At 42.6% G+C, this 23,994-nt stretch overlaps 1 protein-coding gene across 1 annotated transcript; it reads left to right on the top strand.

Moving 5' to 3' along the window:
• The first annotated feature begins 2,464 nt into the window (after window positions 1-2,464).
• LOC143346429 (uncharacterized) lies at window positions 2,465-22,227 on the top strand. The gene is made up of 5 exons (XM_076774505.1): window positions 2,465-2,637; window positions 4,197-4,741; window positions 7,321-7,637; window positions 11,541-11,849; window positions 21,663-22,227. Exons 1-5 carry the CDS (start codon window positions 2,465-2,467, stop codon window positions 22,125-22,127), a joined length of 1,809 nt encoding a protein of 602 aa, XP_076630620.1. The 3' UTR covers window positions 22,128-22,227.
• The last annotated feature ends 1,767 nt before the right edge of the window (window positions 22,228-23,994 follow it).

The following is a 23,994-nucleotide window of genomic DNA, read 5'->3' as shown; positions in this document are numbered from 1 at the left end:
TGTTTCTTAATTTCCTTTCCACTTCATCCCATAAATATTCATTCGTTGGTAACTTTTACCGATCATTTCGGGTCGTTGACCCGCCGACAATTTAAAAATATCCACCACTCCGATCTGTATTTTAATTGTAATTTTAGATACAAATCATGTCGAACGTCTTCCAGTGAAAACAGTGAAAATCAACGTATTATTTTTTAACAGTGCTGAAGGCTCATCTTTTGACATTTCACCGAAATATCAGTCCTTTAACAATACGCAACAAGAAAAAAATTGTTGAAAGTAGGTCGTAACATTTTTCCAACGTTGAAGTTCTGCGTTTCGTTTACGGCACACCATGGCGCGTCTATGCAAATGAAAGATGTTAAATTTATTTTCCTCTGCGAAAATGACATCATTCCACCACTCCTTTCCCTTGAAAATAAAATCCCTCGCGAAACTCCGGCGGTTCAAACGAAATACAAAATCAGGTCTGAGGCTGTACTTCGAGCCCTGCAGTTGGAAAATTAGTTTTTATCAAGAATATCGCGCATAAGAACATCTATATAAATAATAATTAAAAGGTTGGATGCAGTCGAGTAAATCTTCGTACAATTCGTATTACTTCTAGCGTTGAGTAAAACGACATTCTGAAGTGAGTAAGAGGAGGGGGAAAATGACAGGAAATGGAAAAAAAATAGAATAACGAGCACCGCGTGTTTACTGGATGCGTAGGAATCCAACGAACGTATATTGGCTGAGAGAAAGTTATAATTATAGACAGAGGAGAAAGAAACTTGAAATTTAGTGCGGTGAGAAAGTGCCACTGATCGAATTTAATTCGCAACACTTTAGGTTTATCAAATGAAAACTCTGTCGCCCTCTGTATCAAAGGGTTGAGCTCATAAATAAATATCGTGTCGTGGAAAGTATCGAAGAAGAAAAAGCGGAACAAGTGTTTGAGTTAATAATTATTCACGGAGCGGCGTATATCGAACCTTTGATCCCACCACTGGCCATTGCTACCGACTATGCCGATCTCTCGTGAGAGCCATCCACGCGATTCCCTCTGTTCCACCTCCATCCGGTCGGACTCAGAGGGGCCTCGTGTATCCTGCTCGAGAGACGACCAAGGATTTCGTTGTTCGCGCTCCTTGCAGACATGTCGGATCGGTCTGCTTTCACGGTCGCCGAAAACTCATTCGTTTCCTCGTGTTCTCGTCGTTGAATCGTCCGAGAGAATCTCAGTGTCGTCCCCGGACCGAGATCTATCGATCTAAACCTGTGACTGTTGGTGCATCGGTGTCCGCTGCTCGAAGAAGCGAACTTTACCTCGCGACTGATCGGTTTGCTAGCGCTCGGGCGACTACTTTCGATCTTATCGACGCCCGGTGTCGGAGAACTGATCGCGTATGCGTCTCCGGCGATTCGTAAAACAGTCGTAAAGATCATCAGGCTATTCTGGAACGGTACGTTTCGACGACTCGAGTAAATTCTGCTTGTCAATGGGTCCTACGGTGGATAAAACTTTGTAAAATTGTTGGTACTGTAATTTCAGTTCTTTTCGATGCGACTATATCTAAAGTAAAATAAATGGTGGAAAGTTAAATCAGGCATTATTAAAATAAAATAAGTAGTTCGATGGGTTGTAATATGTACAGTTACTGATTACAAATATGTACAGTGATTGATTATAAATGGGGGGAAAACTTGTTTATTATGGTCGTGGCCGTATTATTGGTATTACACTGTGTTTATATTATTACCTATGTATCGATTTTGTAATTGGACATTACTGACGCATTAATATTTAAAAAAACGAATACGAGTGAGAATAATTGTACGTATTAATAGAAGCTGGAGTAAATAGAACGGCGGACAAGGGGGGTGAGGGCTACGAAATCGACGAAAAACCGTCTATCGAGACGGCGAGAAATGTTTTGATGGGACCACCGGCCAGAGAAGGAAGCGGCTCACCTAAATTATTCGGTTCGCAGGTCCATGTCCTTTGGAGGAGAAGTGGGCCGGTCAGTCCCGAGGCTATAGGCCAGCCCGAGTTTCGGACCGTAAAGAGGGGAACCGGTGTTGACGAGAGAGAAAGGGCGAAGAGGATCTTTGGAAAAGAAAGCGTAGGGCTCTTCGTCGAGGAAGATGAGTCATCCGTTCCGGTCGTGAATGAACCGGCCCACGTTCTAACGAACCTACCAGATTAGAGATTAGAAGAAAGAATCGCGAAGGAAAAGGATTCCGCAGCAAGTTAACGAATCGAGCAATGTGAGAGTGATCGAGATATCGAGGTCGAGGTCGAGAGATCGCTGAAAACTGTCGCGGAGGAAAAAAGGTCGATCGGAAAACGCGGATGAATTGAATAGGTCCGGGTGGGGGGAGTCAAGGGAGAGATATCCTGTAAGGGCAATTTCCAGGCTGCTGGAGAGGAGAAGAGATACGAAGAGATAGGAACGATCAGGAATAAGTAGAAAAGGCCGAGATGAGCAGACGTACCGTGCCACCGGCTGGGCTGAACTCGTGCGAGAGGATAAGGCCGGAACGACCCAGGAACCCCATCCAGAGGCTCGTATGGGGTCCTGGAACTCAATTTCTAGTTGGCCAAATCGGCTTGCCCGAAGACGAGGGCTCGAACCCACGAATGGCTCTCAGAAGGTATGTCGACGCGAATTAATCCTCGCCCTGCGAACTCCGGGTCCACTTTGACCCATAGAAATTCCACTTTAAACCGCTCACCGCTTTCCAAGCACTAAAATTTCATCGCGATTAGTTAAAATATTATTTAATATTCATTTTGTCGAGGAAGGATTTTGAAGCGTTTCTGTCGATTCGTTGCTTCACCAGACTCCACCATGTGAATATTGTACACGTCCCGAAACAACGGTCATTGTAGCGGGAGACCAGTTTATTTGAAGTCGGAAAATTCCGTGTATTGTTCCTCAGTCAAGACGGTTGTGAGGTATAATTCGAACTCGCGCAGTAATTTCAGCGTATACACCTTTGTGCGTCGCTCGACTCGTGAAACAATACGATCACGAACCGTTATCCTGTAATTAGCTACGAACTACCTGCGTGCGTTTTGTCTCGGAGAAGCCGTCGTCCTTTTTGTTCGGCGATCCAATCGAGTTCGAGGCGTCACCAATTCGCAACCGAATTCGTGGATCGTCGGGAAGGGGTTCAATAGCTCCAATTTCCAACCGCTTGTAAACCAGAAACAGTCGAGAGCGGAGGTACGAAATGCAGAATCTGTTAGTGACGTTTGAAATCTAGGTAGGAGATCTTGGCATCTGTTCCGCGAAGCGAACGTTTCAAGATAATTCCGTAGTCGAGACTGAATTTTCACGAGTAATAATTTCGAATGAAATCGTTCGCATCGATGGTTGTCAACAAAAGGTGAAAGATAACCGGTTATCGGTAATGGGGGCCCTTGGTACGCGCGTAATCGATGCGTCGGGCTGTTTGGAGCGTTAGATACGGACGAAAGCCAGCGTCCGTTGGACCGTGGAGAATCGAGGGAACGAAATTGTCCGCAGAATTTGTCGGCTCGTGCGTGCGACTCGCGAAAGCACCGCGATAATTTGCTCCGCGGTCGGGACGGGTTATTGCACTTGTCGGAACCCGCTACGATTATGGTTATATTGATCGGTTAGACCACGGAACAGGTTCATTAGGTCCCGCGGGTGCACTAGATGCAACGCTAACTGATTCTGTGAGCATCGGTTACGATAAAACAGGCGTCGGGGAATATTGATACGTTCTATTCCGATCTGTCAACGAAATATAAATTGTCACCGCTGGAATAACAAAGACTATTTACTATTCGGTAATTCCACGTCTGCAACGCGTGTGAAACACAGGGAAAAGTCAGTTTAGGGGTGTACAACTACATCAAACTATGCTAAATATCAGCACCAAACATTTTAAGACACGTAAACAAACTTCTCTGTCCAATGAGTGTATCTGTCTTTGTTTGACAACGTTTGATGATTAGAAACAACAGCGTTCCATCAATGTATAAGTTAAATTTGTTTGCTATTCCTTCGTCACTGTCACCCTCGTATAATGTAGAAACACCCAGCTTTTAGGGACGTGGAAGTACACAATTATATCTCGACATCGATTCTGTTTGGGAGCAACGAAACGTATTGGCGGTGAATTGCAAATAAAACGTTTCCGTTTCAAGATCGATCGCGCTAAGAACATTGTGTCGACAGATTGCTGAGACTGTACGAGGGAAGGCAATATCGAGAGGCAGCCGGTTTCCTGATGAAGCTGCCGCACTATACCCTGAAGGCCACCCTACCGGACATTCCCGTAGACCTGTTGATCGAGACACTTCCGCACAGTCTGTCGCTGCTGGAGGCACTCTACACGAGGCTCCTCGAGCTGAGCGTCAACGACACGAAGATCCTGCGCGTGGAACAGGTCCTCTGGAGGGTCGTGCATCTGATCTCGATCAGCCAGGATCACTTCCGTTTGAGAATCTGGTGCAAGCTGCTGGCGTCATTGAGCAGATTGGCCCCGAACGCTAGGAACACACTAATCGGTAGGAAGAGGGCTTTGGAAAGGGCCGTGGAGGGACTGGGCAAACACGGACTAGTCCCGTCTGTTCAGACCAGCAATTTGGAGAACGGAGGCGCCTCGAATCTACTTCCTTTGCCGATCGCGCTCAAAGACCAGCTGGAGAACAGGATCGACGCGTACAAGCTCGCCGTGCACAAGATCGAGAGCTTTGGGAAGCACGCCAGGACACACAAAGGTAGCGTTCATTAGGAATACGAACGTTCCAAATCTGTGTGTTTGTCATTTCCCTATAAGTACACTAATCCCTTGCTAATTGTCGAGGGTCTATTCTGAGAATTGCTATCCATTATCCGTGTTAAATTTGAAATATTATCTGTAAAGTAGACTACAATGGTTTCCAACGAGGGCTCTCTAAATCTTAGCCGCCCACATCAAAGTAAAGAATATTTCCGCGTCCTCTCTTGCTTAGTTACATATTATCTGCATCCATGTTTTATAAAAAAAATCGATTTCCTGTTTGCTGACGTATTCTTGACACGAATGAGTTCGAGGACGAGAGATCTGCATGGAAACGAGAATCTTGGCGCGGACGACGTTCGACGGAGTATGCGATAAAAATATGGACGAACGCGCGGGAGAAAGTCTGAAAGTTTATGCGCCGCACTCGATTCGATTACTGTCATTTGGGATCTGAAATGACACACCGTGCATTCGGTTGCATTACTTACGGACCGAGTTCCACTTATCGCGACCGCGGGCAAAGACGTTGATCTGATTCCGAGGATTGCCCGTAGAAATCGATCCACGGACAGCATCGATCGCGCGACTAATCCATCTGCGATCGAACCTCGATAGACGATTGATATTTCAGTTTGAAGATCGTCAAACAAATTTTATTCGAATCAAGGATAACCGAAACCCATTCGTTGACAATTATTTCAATTATACACGTTCGTTTATATATTTGTTTTGCTAAGGATATTTGCCAAAATACGTTTATTTATCCATATTTGAATTGTTTATTTATACGTAATTTAATTATATCGTGAAACGCAGTAATTTAATACGAACGATCACCGAAACGTGGCAACGTTTGAATAAAATACTCGCTGCACGCGATCTTTAGAAACGATAACGATTTTCTACTTTTCGTATAAAATTACTAGTTTCTCTGTTCTCGGCAATTTTATATTCTGTGGTTAAAAATCTTAAATTGGATTTAATCGAGTCGAAGTTATAAAGTCATTTTCCAACGCGATTTTCTTCGAGCACCGTCTGATAATTTATCGTGTAAACCTGTAGGCAACGCAAATCTTCTAGTAAAATTAATAAACTATAAAAGAGTCAACAAACAAGATTTCGATTTTAAAATAAAACGACCGTTGTTTACACGTTATTTTTCACATCCCAATTATACACGAAATGAAATTGTATTTATTCGGAATTTTGATCATGCTCCATCGCGCGTGAATACAAACATTTATTATTAATATTTACGCGTCGATTTTATTTTCGATATCGATAACTCTGTGTAAAGTAACAAATAACGGTGAAATCTATAAAACGTTACAGGATCGAAAATTCTACCAAATCGTCACTAAATGCAACAGCTCCACTATAATTATCAAAACAAAATAGTAGTTTTATCGTACGTTAGGATCTACTTTCGCTTCTCAGAGAAACTTCGTACCAATACTTAATCCTGTACAACATCTTTTAGAAACGTAATCACCGCGTTGTAAGGGGGATAGACTACACGAATCATTAGATTGGTCGTTATAAGGACAAGAGCGTGTCACGGTCAGCGTTCTCGTGAGCACAGTGCCATAGAACCGTGAAGTATTGGACTTTAACACAGCTGCGACAGACGCGTTACATTTCCGGATGCAAATAAGCCGGCACGATGCGGTGGAAGCTAATGCGTTTACATACGCGACCATGGTTCGTCGTTGTCCTCGTCAAAATGGCGAAACCCTCTCGACCACGTTTTCGACCTTTGCACGGCGATAAATAGCGTCATTTCGAAACGAACAAGAGTGCAAATAGGGGGTCGCGATTGCGAAATAAGAGGATCGTTTCCGCCCGGATAAGAACAAATTATAAGAAAAATCAACGAGGGTTAAGGTGCTGAAATTTTCGGCGAAAAAAAAAAATATCCGATCGTTCTGAAAAAATTATTTTCTGTTGCGGGAGCTAATTACGATCATTTTTGGTGAATAGACATACCCCCGAATTCCTACGCACTTTCGAGAAAAAAATTCTTTACCGAAAACATAATGGATGGTCAGCATGCGTATATATAAAAAATCATAACTCCTGAACGAATTGGAGGACTTCATTGTTTCAAAATGCAAATAACGCGTATTTTGGTGGAGAATATTTCTGTGGTTCACATTCGTTTCATAGTCTTTCGTGCAAGTCGAACAGCTGGAAAAGTCAGCGAGTCGAAATAAATCGAAAAGAAAACTGCCCTTTTGTGGAGTCTAAATATTAATTACCATACTTTTTTATATCGTAAATATAAAAAGTCTAAATTTCGAACAGTTTTCCAACGAGTCTGCGTATCGACTCGAGCACCGTGGAATCTTTTTTCGTCGAACGCGCGGGCAAACACGATTCCCGTGGCACAATGCGTCCGATTCGGGTTAATTGCCGAGTAATTATCGGCGCGAAATTTATCGCGATTCAGGATTTCGTTGCGCGTATCGCAAGATAATTGAATGCCGCGTGCGCGCTTGTCGGCCGATATATGAAAGCAAATAAGCAAAATCATAGATTTCTCCGTGCGAAAGTAATATGGCGTCTCGTTTTCAGCGGACCAAGGCGTGCAGGCGGCTTCGCATCAGAGGCAACTTTCGCTCAAGTATAGCGAGATTCAGCAACGGCTGATCGATAATCAGAGTCTGTTGAACACGCTGGAGAAAGCTGGCGACCCGACCGCCTTAGAAAGTCTGTTATCCGAGCTGAAGCGAAGGGTCGAGCAGGACAAGGAAGCTCTTAGACAATGGACGGCCTTGAGGAAGTCCACGTTCGCCGGAAACACGAAAAATCCACCATTGGCCGCCAGGCTGTTGCAGTTCTCCAGAGGCTGCGACCTGGCTTTGCAGCTGATGCACCAGGACGATCCACAGGTAGGTTCGTCGGACGATCTGGCCGCCATTTTCTGGGTAGTCGAACGGAAATCGCCTGATTTTATTGTCCTCCGGATGGAACATCTCCCAGGCGTCAACTTACAACAAAGCAATGACTGCGACGAGTCTTACAAATTTTGTTCTAGCTATGTGAATTTGTTAAAATGGTAAAATTTAGCGTCGAAGGGTAGGTTTCGATAATTATCGCAGGAAAGGTTGGTTTTTATTATCGAAAGGGTGAAAATGTCGATGTTGGTGCGCTAAGAGTTAAGGTAGAAAGGCGAAAAACGTTGGCCGGAAGATAAAATGGTTAGCAAGAGAACAGGATATGGCGCCGTAACCGCTAGCAGTCCCACGAGATCGTGACTCAGCAGAGAGGCGGCTGATGAACAAAGCTGGATTCGCGAAAGCAAAGTCTCTAACCACGTGAAATCCCTAAAGGACCCTTTCGTGATCTTAAATTACACGAAGCGTACTTGTAGCGACCTGTGTGCTCCTTGCAACTCGAAAACGCGGACTCGGCTTATCGATCGCGAAGCTTTCGCCTCGTACGACGTTGAGTCGCTGCTCCAGCGAGTCTGAGCCGAATAATAACGTTAAATTATCAAAATAGATATTTTATATCCGTATTTGTACCTCTTACGTGCCGTCGTATAGCTCTATCTTCGCCTCGAATCTCGTAAATGATGAACCTTTTTCGGGGACTGATTTTACAAACCGGAAACGATAGCGGAAATTTTCTGTTTCGTCCTTTAAATTTCTGCAATTTTGTATAATCAAAAGTTGGTGGCCATTTCCAGTTGGAATATTATTCGAAAACCCAGTGGCGCGTAATATCCGACTCTTTTGTTCGGTTCATTCCGGCCCGTTCATTTCGAAAATAAAATTATAGGCAAATTGAAACGTGTATAGAACGTGTAATAGTTGTTGCGATTGTAAAATTTATACCCAGACGGAACGATAACGTTTTACACGAAACATCGCTCTCGGTTTGCGTTCAAAAATATCCGATAACGTTTCGAACGAACATGAAAACAAATTCGGGGAACCGATTGGAAGGTAGAAATTCGAAATATGCAACTTGCCGCGAATTTATTAGAAACGATTGTAGACGAGCGAATATAAATTTAGAGGAGCGTCGAGGCTCGCGTTGTCTATCGATTATGGTTAAACACGAGGACCGAATGTATACATATGGTCGCGTTAAACTCGTCTGTTCGTTACGGGCAGGCCGCGTGACGTGTTGGGGGTATCTAATCAAATTTTAATACACAATTTGCAAACGCGTTCGGTGCGTCACTATGATCGAAATAGCCGCGTGGCCGCGACGGTTCGACCAGTGTTCGCGATTAATAAATACATATTTAGCTGGGGACCGCTGCTCGGTTTCCTGTGTTCTGTAAAATTGCGAACGCGGGTTCGGAAGCTCTGCGGTCGTCCACGGTGTCCCGGGAATCACGTCGATACCCCTACCGAATTGTTTCGTTCTTCGTTTTGCCTCGCTAATGAAAAAAACCGGGTCGAATCGTTCCACCGGATATTCAGTGCAACGCAAATTAGAGTAAACGGTACCGCTAATAGACGCGTGGATAACGTAAACGCTTAATTTTAACAGTTAGAACAATCGTAAATATTAGTTGCTAGCAATTTATGTTGAATTTTATGTGGATATATTTTCTAATTGAAAAAGAAACCGCATTTTTAAATGTGACTGTTAATATGGCGAGTTTAATAGCGAAAGCAATGGCCGCCATAATTCCTGTCTCGACTCTTTCAACGCAATAAGGGTCATTTGTTTAGGTTAATTCATTAATACGAGGTAATACAACTCTTCAATTTTGAAATTTTCTAGCAATTTATGTTGAATTTGATATAGATATATATTCTAATTGAAAGAAAATCCGCGTTTAAATGTAATTATCAACACGACGGATTTAGTAGCGAAAGCAATATGGCCGCCATAGTTTCTGTTCCGACTTCTTCAATGCAACAGAGCTCATTTGTTTAGTTTAATTCACCAACACGATATTTTCAACGGGTTTCTAGCGAAATAAGTGTCAGCTGTTTAATTTTGAAACGGTGACTCTAATTCCGAAGTTTAAAGTTTAACTAAAGTTTGAAGATGAGTCCATAGATTGTATTCCAGAAGTATCTCCGCGTTTCCAACGGTCTCGAAAGAGTTCTGAGCGATTCGATTCCTTTCGGAATTTCCACGAAATTTCCGAAGGACGAGAGCGCCGCGAGAATCCTCGAAGTTCGTGTCAGTAAGTCGATTTCTGGTCGAACGGGCGGAAGATTCGATTTGCCCTGGACGCGAGTGCCGCGCAAACAGTTTCCCCCTGGTCCCGGGAAACTCTTTAACACGGTAAAGGAAGAATCGAAGTCGCTGGTAATTGTTAATTAAAAAGGCAACTTGACGGGGGTCGACAATTTTTCTAACTACACCAAAATTTCGAATAACATATAAAGAGAGTAAATTGGAACAAGTTCCACGAGCAATTTCTCGACAAATACATTATTATACAGGGTGTTCAGCCACCCCTGGGAAAAATTTTAATGGGGGATTCTAGAGGCCAAAATAAGACGAAACTCAAGAATACCAATTTATTGATGAAGACTTTGTTAAACAGTTATTAACGCTTAAAGTTCCGACCGTACTGAATTTTTTTCTTGAAAATGCGCAAAATTTCGGTGGTATGTCTATTGACCAAAAATGATTGTAATTGACTCCCGCAACCGAAAATAATTTTTCCAAAACGATTTGAAATTTTTTTTTTTCCGTCGAAAAATTTCACAACTTCTCGAATTATTTTCTGGAAAGTGGGTAGGATTTCGGGGGTATGTCTGTTGACCAAAAATGCTTGCAATTGACCCCTGCAACTAAAAATAATTTTTTCAGAACGATTTGAAATTTTTTAATTTTTTCGAAAAATTTCACACATTCTCAAATTTTTTTCTCAAAAGTAGGTAGAATTTCGGGGGTATGTCTATTCACCAAAAATGATTACAATTGACCCCCGGAACCGAAAATAATTTTTTAGAACGATTTGAAATTTTTTTTTTTCGTCGAAAAATTTAGGCACCTACCTGTCGATTTTTCTTAAAAATTCGTTTTTCATTTTTAGTAATTTTGTTTGGCGCCCTACAGAAAAGTTGTCTAATACTTTTTTGTAGGTACCCATGGGCTCTACTTCAGAAAAAAGTTTCATTGAAATATATTCACAATTGTAGGAGTTATGGCTGTTTGAAAATTGGACCATTTTTATGGGGTTTTTCTCATTTTGCGGGGTCAAGGACCAACTTTTCGAATATTTTTACGATTTGTACATATTCTCCATCAAAATACGCGTAGTTTGTTTTTTTAAACATTAAAATCGTCCAATCCGTTCAGAAGTTATGACGTTTTAAAGATTCGCATGAAAATTCGGGCAGTCATTTCTGACCAGAAATTATATTTTCGGTAAGGAATTTTTTTCTCGAAACTGAGTAGGATTTCGGGGGTATGTCTGTTGACCAAAAATGCTTGCAATTGACTCCTGCAACTAAAAATAATTTTTCCAAAACGATTCGAAAGAAAAATTGGTATTCTTGATTTTCGTCTTATTTTGACCTCTAGAATCTCCCATTAAAACTTTTCCCAGGGGTGGCCGAACACCCTGTATATCGAATATTTTCGTCGAGTAATCTACCAATATCAATGGTACGTGTGTCCGCGAGAGAATGAGACGTAAAGGTAGAGTTCTGACCCAACGGTGGGTCGAGAACAGGAGTGAAGAAGAATTTCGAAATGTCGAAAGCAGACAACGGGAGAAGTATGTGTCCCGAGCGCGTTCCTCGGTTCGAATCCCCTCGAAAAATCGCGAACGACGGTGAAAATGCAAGAGAACGCATATTTTCGCGCAGGTATTCCAATTGGAGGAGAATCTGGCGGACGACTACGAGGAGGAATCCAGCAGCAGCGCCGGATATCACACAGACGAGAGTTGCAGCCCGACCCCGGAGCCGATGCTCAGGAACAGCCGCGAGCCTCGGGCTCCGGAAGAGAATTTTTCGAGTCTAACTTCCGGCGATGTGACCGCGGAACGACTGGCCGAAAGGTACGCCGCTCTCTACGGCCACGCTCATTTGCATACTCTGGACGCCCTGGACGCTCTGGAGGCCCTTAAGGACGCGCCCGACCTGAAAGCCAAGATCCTCTATTCAGTGGTCGTGGTAAGTGGCACTTTATGCAAAGTAGGAACAATCACACCGCCGCCACCCCTAATGCGCTTGCATCCCCCTTTCGTCAAAGAGAACGAGTGCTGGTTAAGTACGACTCGTTACCAAGAGTGTCTCTATTTAGCCAAGAATAGACCCCGGAAGACGGTTGATCGTGGAAAAGAAACACGATTTCGATCGACTCTACCCGATTTCTGCGGGGGAATTTACTTTTATCGAAACTGTTTCACCTGTAATTTGCTCATTCTTAAACCTGGGATTTATGGAACCGATCAGTTCGAGGTGTTTCAGATTCCAATGCAAGTTACAGTACTCGTGAATATTATTCGTCTGCAATTTAACTTGTATTATGGTGACGACTCTGTCCTCATAAGCGAGTAATAATTTTTTGTCAAAGGAACGAGTCTCGAAACAAAGTTCACAGCTAGTAACTGTAACGTTGCCCCTATTTTCCTAATCCACGCGACATAGTGTGTCTGCAAGTGCTCTGCATTTGGCGAAACGCGTGGCGGAAAATTGTGTGCAACAGGAAGAAGTTTATTAGTCGAAGTTGTCCCGTAAATTCGCGTGCTTTTATTACGATTCACTAATCATTTTTACAGCCGCGTTTAGCACCATTGTTACGCGAGGAGAAATTTGTAACGATGATTTCGAAACGCAAACTTTTCTATTTCTTAATATTTATTGTTTTCGTTCGAAAAGGGTCAATTACTGGCGTCGTTGACTGTGCACGTTGGCCCGTGCCCGCGCCACGATCAAAGAGTCGTTTGTTAAATTTTGTTTCGACGTCGGGAAAGACTGCGGGTCGGGACGAACGTCAAAGAGCCAACGTTCAAACTGATTTTTCTCGAATTGATTCTACGTTCTGGCTGCCAATCATCGCGCTACGATGTCGCGCTGGTTGCACTTTCCTTTTTCCGTTTTTGTTGTCAACCTCGCCTCGACGTGACGCGATCGTTATGGTGGCTCGTTGGCGCGTGGCTTTTGTTGTTGTTCGAACGCGATGGAAATTCGCTGGAAAAACTATCCTACGTTCGGTGAAGCCCTTATGCATTAGACTGTTGCGACACAGCCTCTTTCCACAATTTATTTTCAAACGGACGTTAAAAAATTCTATTCAATAGCATTTAACCGAATAAGTGATTCAAAAATAAAATAAAATGAGTTTCTAAAATTGCGTTTCACTTGCAGCAACTTAATGCAAAGAGGAGTAGCAGATTTCGAATCGAAGAATGATGAAAACAAAGTCTAGGACCCTCAGTTCCCATGATCGAGGCAGGTGTACGCAAAGCTTAGTGCTCGTTGAACGTTGAAAGATCGGCGGAGTTTCGCAGGAAAATCCTGCTTAGCCTTTGAAAGACAACGCGTCCCTCTTCGGAGCTGTCTTATTTTCCAACGGACCTCCTCGTGGCGCATCACGGTCGGATTAGCAGGTTCGCGGTTTGGTTATTCGACTGGAAAATAATGGGGCCGAAAGTGGGAAATCCGTCTAGCGTCGCAATTACAAAGTTGAGCTCCCGAGGGACACCTTTCCCCCTTTCGACGCGGTCTATGGAATTATATGTATTCGCTTGTCGTCGGAGCGGAAACGGTTTTCGTCAAAGGTGCCGGAAACCGCAGCCTCGAGGATATTGGTTCACGCGGTTCTCGTTGGTCGCCAAACGAAATCTCGTTTCGCCGTGGAATACAAGGTCCCATCGAAAGTTACCAACGATTTCACGCATAAATCGTTTATTTTATCTTACCAGAGTATTGTAACTGAGCATTTGTGAGAGAGAAAAGTTGAGCGTAGCCCTCTGGCGGCGAGCACCGAAACTGTCGCCACAGTATTGGCGACAAAAATCTTATATAAAGGTTTATAGGTGTCTGAATAATCAAAATTTCGAGGACCAATCGACTTTCATTAGTTTCTTAGATATCCTGGCCAACGAAGGGTTAAATTATCGCAACTCTTCGTCGAAACTTTCTCGGCATTACGTGTCAATGCAGCACAAAACTTTGATACGATCCTCTTCAGGAAGCTCGTAGCATTCAAACTGTGGAGAGTTATGTTCATAAAACGCATTGTACACAGATTGGTCCGTTACTTACTCCGGACACCGTTCTCGTTAATTCTGACAGCGCTATTAGTTTAATGGTAGTAAATAACTTTAAGAATCTTGGCATTTTGATGGACTAGAATTCTCAGTCTCTCGTTATTATTAAGCTTAAAGTTCCTTGTTCCGTTCCTCCTACGATGTATGTTCGTTCTCGTATTTCCTATCTCTTCGACGAAAGCTTCTTGCCCGTCTACGATGTTTGATTACGCCGGGCTTATTTATTATCCTTGTCTGACTAGCGAACTCTTATGCAACTAAAGCAAAATGTCTGCCAGAGGTACGCTCGCGGAGCGCGTAAATACGATCATGTTACGCATCTGTTTGAGCTATTCTGTTGGTCAAATACGAAACAAAGATACGTGTTTCATCCTCTCCATCGCGATACGTTCGTATTTACGCGAACTTCTCCATAGAAACCATAATTACCGCCCCGATGGATTCTTTTTCATCGCGCGTGACAATGATCTATCCCTTCCTATTTATCGTACATGCAAATACCACGGTTCTTTCACCTACTGGCTTCATATATTACTATAACACATCCCCTCCCACGCGTTTCTTTTTAACAACTTCGAGCGCGCAGCTACCGCGTTCGTTGCTGAATTTTACCTACGATTTTTCTCTCTGTTTCCCTGTTCTTTGTCTCTGAACTCGATATTATTCTTTCAAAAATACAGAGACAGTCATTTTTAATCCCTACGATGTTTGATTCGGCGCTGATAATTTAACAAAACAGTCACTCGAAGCAGTATACTATTATTTTTTAGTTTTTGGAAAATATAAGATAAAGCTTTTGGAAACGAGCCTTTGTTGTCGATAAAAACAACTTGGAAAATCCGTCGAGCACCCAGCCGTGGCAGAGTTAATAACTTGGCCAATAGGATCGATGGATTTATCGCCTCTGAATTTTTATTCATGGGTACAATTCAATCGATACTTGAAAGTTGTAGCGTTAGCCAGCCATGGGCCAAATTATATTTGACTTTTCGAACAAATTTTACGATGAACTATTAACGGGATTTAAATTGAGTAACTTTTAACAAACTCAAACTTCTAACTGTACTCCTCACGGTAGGAAAAATCGTATCCTATCGCTATGAAAGCACAATTAATATTGATAATAAGAGATAAGAGAGGTATTCTAGTTTAGACTCCAATTAACTTATTCTTTGGAATTAAAAAAGAAAGACGCGAGTGCCAAAAATGGTCACATTTCGGGACTATTCTATTAACGAAGAAGAGGTAGGGAGCAGTCGAGAGAGGACTGTGAACAACGTGGGTGGAAAAAAGGGAGAACTCGATGCCTAATGAGAAAGGCAGACACTAGGAAACGTGGAACGCGAGTAAACACTTGTCAGGGCACTTGCGCTTTTGTAGAATTCCGAGTGCAAAAGAGCTGGGTAACGAGAGCACTCTTTCAAGGGGACGACTCTTGTTTCGTGGCGCGTTTCGAGTCGTCGAGCTTAGCTCGCGTCCGTGAAAAGCGGACTTTAATTTCGTGCAACTTTTCTCTCGACGCGCGACCGAGACCCACATCGATTTTCCACCCGTTCAACCCTTTGGTTCCCACTGTAGTCCACCCACGTACTTACTACCATCGAATAAAATCGCCACCTGGATTTCTCAAATCAAATCAGAAAAAAAAAAATAATTCTGTACCTCCAAACTGATCCACGATTCAAATTATAATCTCTAGGGTTCGATTGCAAGCCCTGTGATTAATTTCCCCAATTTCACCGTGACGTTATTAAAATATAAAGTTTCCAGAGAGAGTGAAGGAAAATTCATTCCGCTCGAAATCCTTCGGGCCCAATCTCACCGAGATTCGAAGCTCGCGAGGAGGCGTAGAAAGAAGAGAATCAATTGTTTTTTATCTGCGAAGTAGAGAAACCCCTCAAGACGCGTTTCGGCGACAAGAAAATCTCGAACGGTGTCGTTACCAAGCCAGATAGTCGAACGAGGCGAGAGAACGGTGGAGGAAAGTCAAGAAAATTTTAGACTATCTAATACCGGCGCGTATTTTCCCGGGCTCACGGTGAACGATTTAGTCAGCACGAGACCCCGGCTCGCAACAAGATTATACTGAAAAAAAAGCAATTTCGACGCCTTTCCTCGTCCCTTGTAGCGCGGACAGAAATGGACCAGTGCGCAATTAAGGAACGAAGGGCTGGACGAAATTCGACGACGAACAAAAGGCACTAATTCGCCAAACTGGATATTACGTAGCCAGCTAACTCTGCAACCGACACTCTACGCTCGCCATCGACGAGAAACCACGAAGCTTCGTCCTGCCAAATATCATTTAGGCCTCGATATTCAGAAGATCTAAAATGGAAACAGTCTTTTAAATATCTTTACATTGTGAAATTATATATTAAAAATAGCGTATTTTTAAATACTCATAGATAGATTATGAAAGAGAATTGTACAATCAAATTAGCACACTTAGTATATGATTTGTTACATAGTAAAAGGATTGTTTAATATTCTGTATTCATTTGGTATCGATCCAACGAGTTTCTTAGTTTCGTTTATCTATTCTATTCGAACAGTAACTTTGATTAATGTATAATACGTTACTGTATATATAGCGTTAAATCCAACTCCGAATCTCTAAATTTAACAGAGAGTCAGGCTTCCCATCGGGTCGCGATATTTATTGGCAAACTTCTTTGACGCGACCCGAGCTCCGTTCTTGCGTTCAATTCAATCGTAGGATACTCCGGGTGGATTTCTAACAGACTAAATATGGAGTCACCGCCTGGTAATGCTTTTAGAACAGTGAAATTAACTCTGGTAGTTAATATTTAACTAAAAGTGTGGGGTGTATCGATCACTGTGTCGAATTAACCCTTCTGGAAGCTATAAATGTAATAAATTTTAAATCAAGATGTATCGATCGTATCAACTATCCGTGGTTCTGTCGTTTTGCGATAAGTACTTTTATTTTAGTGATAAAGTCGGGGATTCGTTAATGTTTTCTCGATCCATACTCTAAATACAATTTAATGAAGACGGGTCTTTCTGTTGTCGTTTAATTATACTGCGAGCTGACCTCGCAAAATAATTACGAGCACGCACGGGAACACAATGGAGAGCTAAAATTCGCTTCTATCTAACTGTTATCGCGATACACCGTTACCAGTCGAACAGTTCCCGCACGTATGGGCCGTGTTTCACGCTCTACTCCCTCTATTATCGTTCTTTTCTCTCGGGTGAGAGACTCTTCTTTCATTTTGTCATTTTTTTCCTTTAGCATTGCTGTCACGGTAATGCACGATGCACGCTGTGCGTCGCGTATTCTCCCAGCGGCCGCGAAAGCGTGTCCAGATTGATCCAAGAGAAACTTAAACAACAAAAAATATCACAAAGATCCAATAAACGAATCCATAAAACGACACGATACGATTAATGAGGAAAATAATTGCGTTTTTGCGTTTGTATGTCGATGTAATCATTATAGTAATGATTCTTAAAATGAACGTCGCTCCAGGGTTGGCCTATTCATCTTTATATTCATATTCGACACCAACAGATATTTGTACAAGCAGGATCTACTCATTTAGAAGGAGATAGTAACGTTCAACTTACGAATCACGGTGTTCAATTTAAGAATCATCACCGTATGAGTCCATAACTCGAAAAGTAAGTTGCACAGGGCCATTCGATCCGATTTTTAAGCGAGTCTCGTGGTGGACACGACCGTGTTCCCGAAACGCTGCGTCTAAATTTGCTTCGCAGAGTTTAGAGCTAACGAAACTAGGTGCTCGAGAGTGGTGTCCTGGTAGGATTAGGGTTGAAACGGAGGAAGGGTGTCCGGGGAACGGCACGCGTGGAAGGTAGACGAAGGAAAGAGAGACAGAGAGTCGCTTTGGTCGTAGTTATTTATTTTAGTTCATCGATTTCTCGTGTAGAACGGTGTGTGGAAATGTAGCTGTATGTATGCAAAGTAATAGCCCCAGGCTGACGGACTAGCGCCTCTGCCACTTGCCGGGTACACTCGATCGCAAAAGTGCACCCTCGACACCCCTCTCGCGACAGCTTTGACGTTAATGGTCGATCGATCGGTCGGGAGACAGGTGGTAGTGGTGGCGATGGCGGCAAAAATAATCTTTGGCTGTACGTGCGTATTAGCGACGGGATCAAGCATACCGCAGTTAGTATCGAAAAATGATGATACACCCTACATCATCCCAAAGTTTCTCTTAGAATTCGAACCATAAAATTTTATAAAATTCCCTCCCCTTTTTTCTGGCGAAGCCATTATTGTCATCGCTGTACATTTTCAAGTTGTTTACTCTCTAAAACGTCTGAAGTATCAATTATTAAGCGATTCAGGAAGACTTTGCTACACGCTAGGTCGTCCCAAAGTTCCTCCTAGGACTCGAAACGATATGTGGAACCATAGAATTGTATAAAATTCCCTCCCCTTTTTTTCTGGGCAAAGTCATTATTGTCGCCACTGTACATTTTCAAATTACCCTCTAAAGGGTCCGAAAGTTCAATTATGAAGCGATTTAGGAAGACTTTGACTTTCAGGGTAAATGTTTAAACTACAACGAAAGGCAATAGGACAAATTTGATTTCTTTTCTACCAAGTTGCGAACCTTATCCTCGTCTAATATTATATTCGCGTCCCTTTGCGCGGGTGCTTGGAGAAAATTGCAACCGGGATTGTCAAATAGAATTACGGCTCGGATTTCGCCGTTTGTCCTCGATGAAAAATAAATGAGGACAATTCGATATCGTGGCTTCGCCCTCGGGACACCCTCCGCCTCTCCATTCTCGAGCTTATAACGCTTATCCGGCCCGATAGCCACCCGAAAAGCGTCTACGGGGTGAACCACCGGGAACTTTTTCGCCTTTAAACGTATCGCGTTGTTCGCGGAGAGTTCGTCGCGTTTCGTGCAAACACACCTCCAAGGTACAATGGCAGGACACAGTCTCACGCTACTATTAACCTAACCCTGAAAAGAACCAAAGGAATAATAGCGCAAAGAAACAAGAATAATATAAAGAATAATATATAACTCTCGTACGCAGTGTATGCGCTTTTACGACCCATTATTTCAGAATAATTTTCATTCTTTGTATTCGTAAGCGTATGTATCCACGGTGTATAATTACGGCGAACGTCATACTAAATACAGCGAGGGCGAGCTTTTTATACGCGAAATCCTGGACGAAAACATTACTCGCGCCGTAAATTGAAAAATCCTTTTAAAACCAAAATTGTTTGAAACTTTCGGAGTTGATGACGCTCCGGTATGAATACACACAGCATTAGTATTTTGGTGCATTTTATTTCGATCCTCTTTCTGCATTACGGAATAAAAAGCTGTACGTGTGAAATATCGAAGATTTTATACCGAGTTTTTAATTATTTAACGAATAATTTCCCTCGTTAAAAGTTGTTTGTAAATACTATTGCACAGTGCTTAGTATTATTCTCTGAAAACTTATCCGAATGAAACTTCAGTTTCAATGAGATTAACAGCTGCTCGCAAATTCTGGTAGAATGTTTTTAAAGATGATATCCCTGACGTGAAACGTCTGCGAAGCTTTGCAGGTTTGCGGAGCAGCTAAAAATAAAGAGTATATATTATTTGCACGACCCACGTGGGGAGTATCCAGCGAACCTCTTAAGAATAAACAGAAAATTGTCAGGAATAAACGTGAAATTAAAAGCCTAGCGTCGAACTTTTTTTCAACGAAAAAAGATCTCCGTTTGGAGCTTCGGGGCATCTCTGACCGCGATCGTCCAGAATGCGGCGCCAGAAAACCGGATCGACTAATCGACTGAACCGAATTAGATCAGTAAATTTTAAGAAAAAAAAGGATCTCTACACCGGGATACATTTTATCCGGGACGTAACGGTTCGAAGTACAAAATCCGGAGGAAACGATGCCGTAAAAAGCACGCGTCAAAGGGAAATCCATTTTCCGTCGTGAATAAATCATAAGATTATCAAAGAGGATCCCGCCTAAGTGCTCAGTCTCTACGGGGTGACTTTCGCATCTGGCGAAGAAAAAAAGAAGCAAATCTCGCCTCTCGGAACATTGAGACTATCCTGTCTCTTCCCAACTCGTAAATCCGTCGCGAGATCGTTCCTCCAAATTTTGTCTGGATAGAATTTCATACTCGATTCGGGACAAAGCTACCGGCAGTTACGCGTTTTCCACCCCCCCCCCTCCACCCCAAAAAAAAAGAAACCCCTTGTTACGATTCCACTCGCGTCGTCAGAGATACGAACTTAAGCTATAATTTACCCCCTTGTAATCGTACCGTGCTCCCGCCTAAATTAATCTTCGTAATTAGACACCGGAAACTTGCACGCCGATATTTCATAAATATCGTCTCGCGTACTGATTTCCTCCGTTTTTTCCTCCAGCCTTGAATCTGAATAGCAAATGCTAATCCGATGCAACGATTCTCGACGAAGAACAAAATTACTATAAAAGATCTATTTCCGAGGCGATATTTATAAAATCTTTTTACGATATAGCTCCATTACATCGTACTACAGTATCGATCTTACATCTTGTCGTCTAACAATAAGTGGGCCTTCGCGTGTACGGTATAAATTTAGAAAATTTTATGTTCGAAAGGGAGATTTGTAGCAAAACGACCGCTACAAATTTCACATTTTAAAACACTGCAAACATTGCACCCTAAAAGTGTATCTGTAATCTTTAATCGTATAACGACTGGGGGGCTCTCGATGTTGCACGCGATGCATTTACCTTACGAAAACCAAGTCTTCCTTTGTTTTTTCTACATTTTGCTTTAAATACTTTCCCACCCCTATCGTACAAATTTCCATCTTTCGTGAAACTCCTTAATGCGTTCTAAATTTTCAGGCTTCGTTTCTTTTTAATGTCATGAGTAAGATTTGAAACGCTAACTCCATATACTGACTTTCGATTTTGAGAATCGTCCCCTAATTCTTTTATCCGAACTTTTTCAGAAGTTGATGTGCGTGTGCTTTTCACAGTGATCTAATTCTATAACTAACATTCGAGTATTATTCGAACCTCGTAGATGCTCAGGAATGTCCAAGAAGGCTTTAAAGCCCATAACCTTCCTTGATCCCGAAGATCACGAACATGTCCTACTCCCTGGAGACACCCCCACTATCAGAGGGAGTTTTGGACCTGGAATAACTAGCCCTCTCATCGTTACTCGAGCCATAAAGGAACGAGTACGACAGACCCGGCAGACTAGTTGGGGCATAAGGAAGTTTTCTCCTGGGTCATTCTTACTGTCAGAGCCTAATACAACCACCCAAGAGACGTGACCCTTCGTTTTACAACTGACAGAACTCGGATCGTGAGATTTAATGATTCCCAAACACGGTGTTTTCCTCAAGTTTCCCTATTCAGGACCTTTACTAACGATATTTCTAATGAGTAACTGTAAACAGTTGATTTGTCTTCCCTCGATTTGATTTAATTATTCAAATTCATTTTTAAATCGAATCTGAACCCAAAGACAACCCTAGCAGGCCCTGCCTTAACGTCACTCGAGTGTATACATACGAATGGATAGTCGGTTGAGAACACATAGAGAACGTAAACAAACTCGATAGCAAACGCTCCACGAAATAAAAAATTTGCATTGAAATAGATTTGTCCGGTGTAATAAATAAAATATTTTCTCCTGACTCGTTGCTTGAACAATTGGTGAACCTGTACGTTTGGTTTGCAGCTTTCCTGGCGTCTGGCGGGCATGATTCAGACGTCTAGATACCTGGAGGCGCTGAAGGTTCTGAACGGTGCTGGCACCGCGACGCATACGGCGACGCCGGGGCTGGAGGAATGCGTGAAGCGGCAGTTGGCGACTTCCGGTGCTCGAACCGGTTCCCGTGAGGTCGCGGAACAGGTGGTCAGCCAGCTGGAGAGGACGCTGTACGACTTTCCGTGTCTGCGGGGATCCGTAGAGGTAAAGAGTTACGCCATTGCATGCTCCAGTTTAGCCTGGGCCTGTTTGTCGCGTGCCACGCCGCTGGTCCTCGACGTGGCCCAGGCCTTGGAGTTCAGACGGGACTTGCACGTCAGACATCACGGGTCCCCGAATCCCAACGGCACCAGGATCAAGACTGTTCTGTGGCCGGGCCTGAGGGAAGGCTGCCAGGGGCCTTGTCTTCATCGGGCGGTCGTCCTCACGTCGTAATTAATCTGCTAAACACAATGGAACCTCGTTTATGGGTCAGGGAACCTGTTATAAGCAAAATAAAAAATAGTTATTGGATAACAATTACTTTCAGAATTCAGCTCGGATGATAGAGGATCGCCTAGAAATTCGGATAGACGAGGCTCGACTGTACGCTCCGTTTTGAATACAAGTCTTGGAACCTTATCATCGCGTTCATATTGCGTGTTTTGGAATTATGCAAACACAGGTTCTTGCATTGTGCAGCTGATAAATTATGTACTATCCATTCCAGTGACATGCCATCTGCAACGACTCGATTCTCGCGGCTTAAGTCTGTTTACACTCCAGCAACATTAATCTATAGCTGACGTCTGTATCGAAGGTTTTTAATAGCCGTATTGACCTTCTGGAAATTTTGTAACGCGTTAAACTTAATGCACCACCTATCATACTTGGGAAGTTCTCTATTTTTTATTTAACGCCACGCACCACGACATTTAGGGACAATTGTGCTGATCGCCATCTTGCCTTAGAATTTTTCTAAAAAAATTAATACACGGTTATAATTCATGTCACTTATTATATTTATTTGTAAAAGGTCTTTACTCGTATAATAATAATAACTATGCTTAATGAAAGCTGTTCGAAAGAGGTGAAAAACAATACAATGGCCGAGACATTATGGTATCAGTTGGACGGAACAGTCACGAATGAGTGCCAAAAATTTAAGAAAGACTTTTGAATACATTTTTAACTGATATTACTTTTGTTGGAAAAATACCATGAATGATAACGTGCTTTATTTCGGTTGTTATCAAAGTCCACGGGTTGCGCCGGAGTACACGATTACGAAGAGCGTCTTTTCACCGAGAAAACGATACTCGAAATCGATCCAGACAATATTTTGAAGCAATTCTAGCAAAGACGTCTTCGCGAATGAAACTTCAATTCCCATAAATTCAGGAATGGTTTGCAATGAAAGTTTTCAAGGATAAAGGAATATACGAAGATATTTTGACATTTACAATATCCACGAGCTTTGTGTAATAAAATTGATGTAATATTCGAATATTTACAAAGTTAAAAATATCTGAACCGTTAGTTTAAGTATCGAGCTCGAGGGCATACTCTGTTTCAACAAACGAGGGAAACCGAGTCGTCGAAAATAGTTTCAGGAGAAGACTCGTGGATGGCAGACCGAGCAAGCTAATTGAAAGAACTGACAGTTGAGTTCTCGAGGTCTGGAAAAGGATTGCGTATACAGAGAGACGACGACGTCTACGCCATTGGATGCTCCGATTTCCACGCGTGCCTCGTCGCGGTCTTGAATTTCCCAAGGGGAACTGGAATTACATTTATACTCCGTCTTATGTAACAGAAACGCGTCGCGCTCTTTACCGTCGCGAAATAGGGTTTTAGCGCTGCCGGGCGTGATGAGATTCTTTAAAACCGCTCGGATGAGATATCCGAGTTGTTTTCAGAATCACCGGATCTCGACGGATCGAGATTAAGTTCGTGCGAATTAGAGTAGGAAATACGAGGAAAAGCGTGGCTCGCAAATCAAAAATCTTGCGTTTCGCCCTATTTACCCAGACGCTCCCTACACAAGATAAAATTACCCTACGATAATCCAGCGGTTCTTAAATATTTATTCAAAATATCAACCTCTATTCGATTCTCTAACATTGCGATATTAAACTAAACTAAGCCTATTCAATGCACAGAGAAATTGCAAAGCTTTCTTAACGCTAGATTTAAAATTGCAGAACTCACGAGTATTATTTGTAAACCGCATTTTAACGTGTAACATCAACAAATCTAGCGTTAGCTAAGCTGCTGTTGCAAAAGGGAAAAGTAGGTTTTTACACAGTTACAGATATTGAGA

This window comes from Colletes latitarsis, chromosome 10 (genome assembly GCF_051014445.1).
Source record: "Colletes latitarsis isolate SP2378_abdomen chromosome 10, iyColLati1, whole genome shotgun sequence".
Classification (NCBI taxonomy): Eukaryota; Metazoa; Arthropoda; class Insecta; order Hymenoptera; family Colletidae; genus Colletes; species Colletes latitarsis.
Note: the sequence above shows the minus strand (reverse complement) of the source record. Positions and strands in the feature narration are given on the sequence as shown.

Coding starts and splice junctions, on each gene's coding strand:
- LOC143346429 (XM_076774505.1), top strand. CDS start 2,465: ATGAGCAGACGTACCGTGCCACCGGCTGGGCTGAACTCGTGCGAGAGG. Junction 2,638..4,196: donor CCACGAATGGCTCTCAGAAG/GTATGTCGACGC, acceptor TTGTGTCGACAG/ATTGCTGAGACTGTACGAGG. Junction 7,638..11,540: donor TGCACCAGGACGATCCACAG/GTAGGTTCGTCG, acceptor ATTTTCGCGCAG/GTATTCCAATTGGAGGAGAA.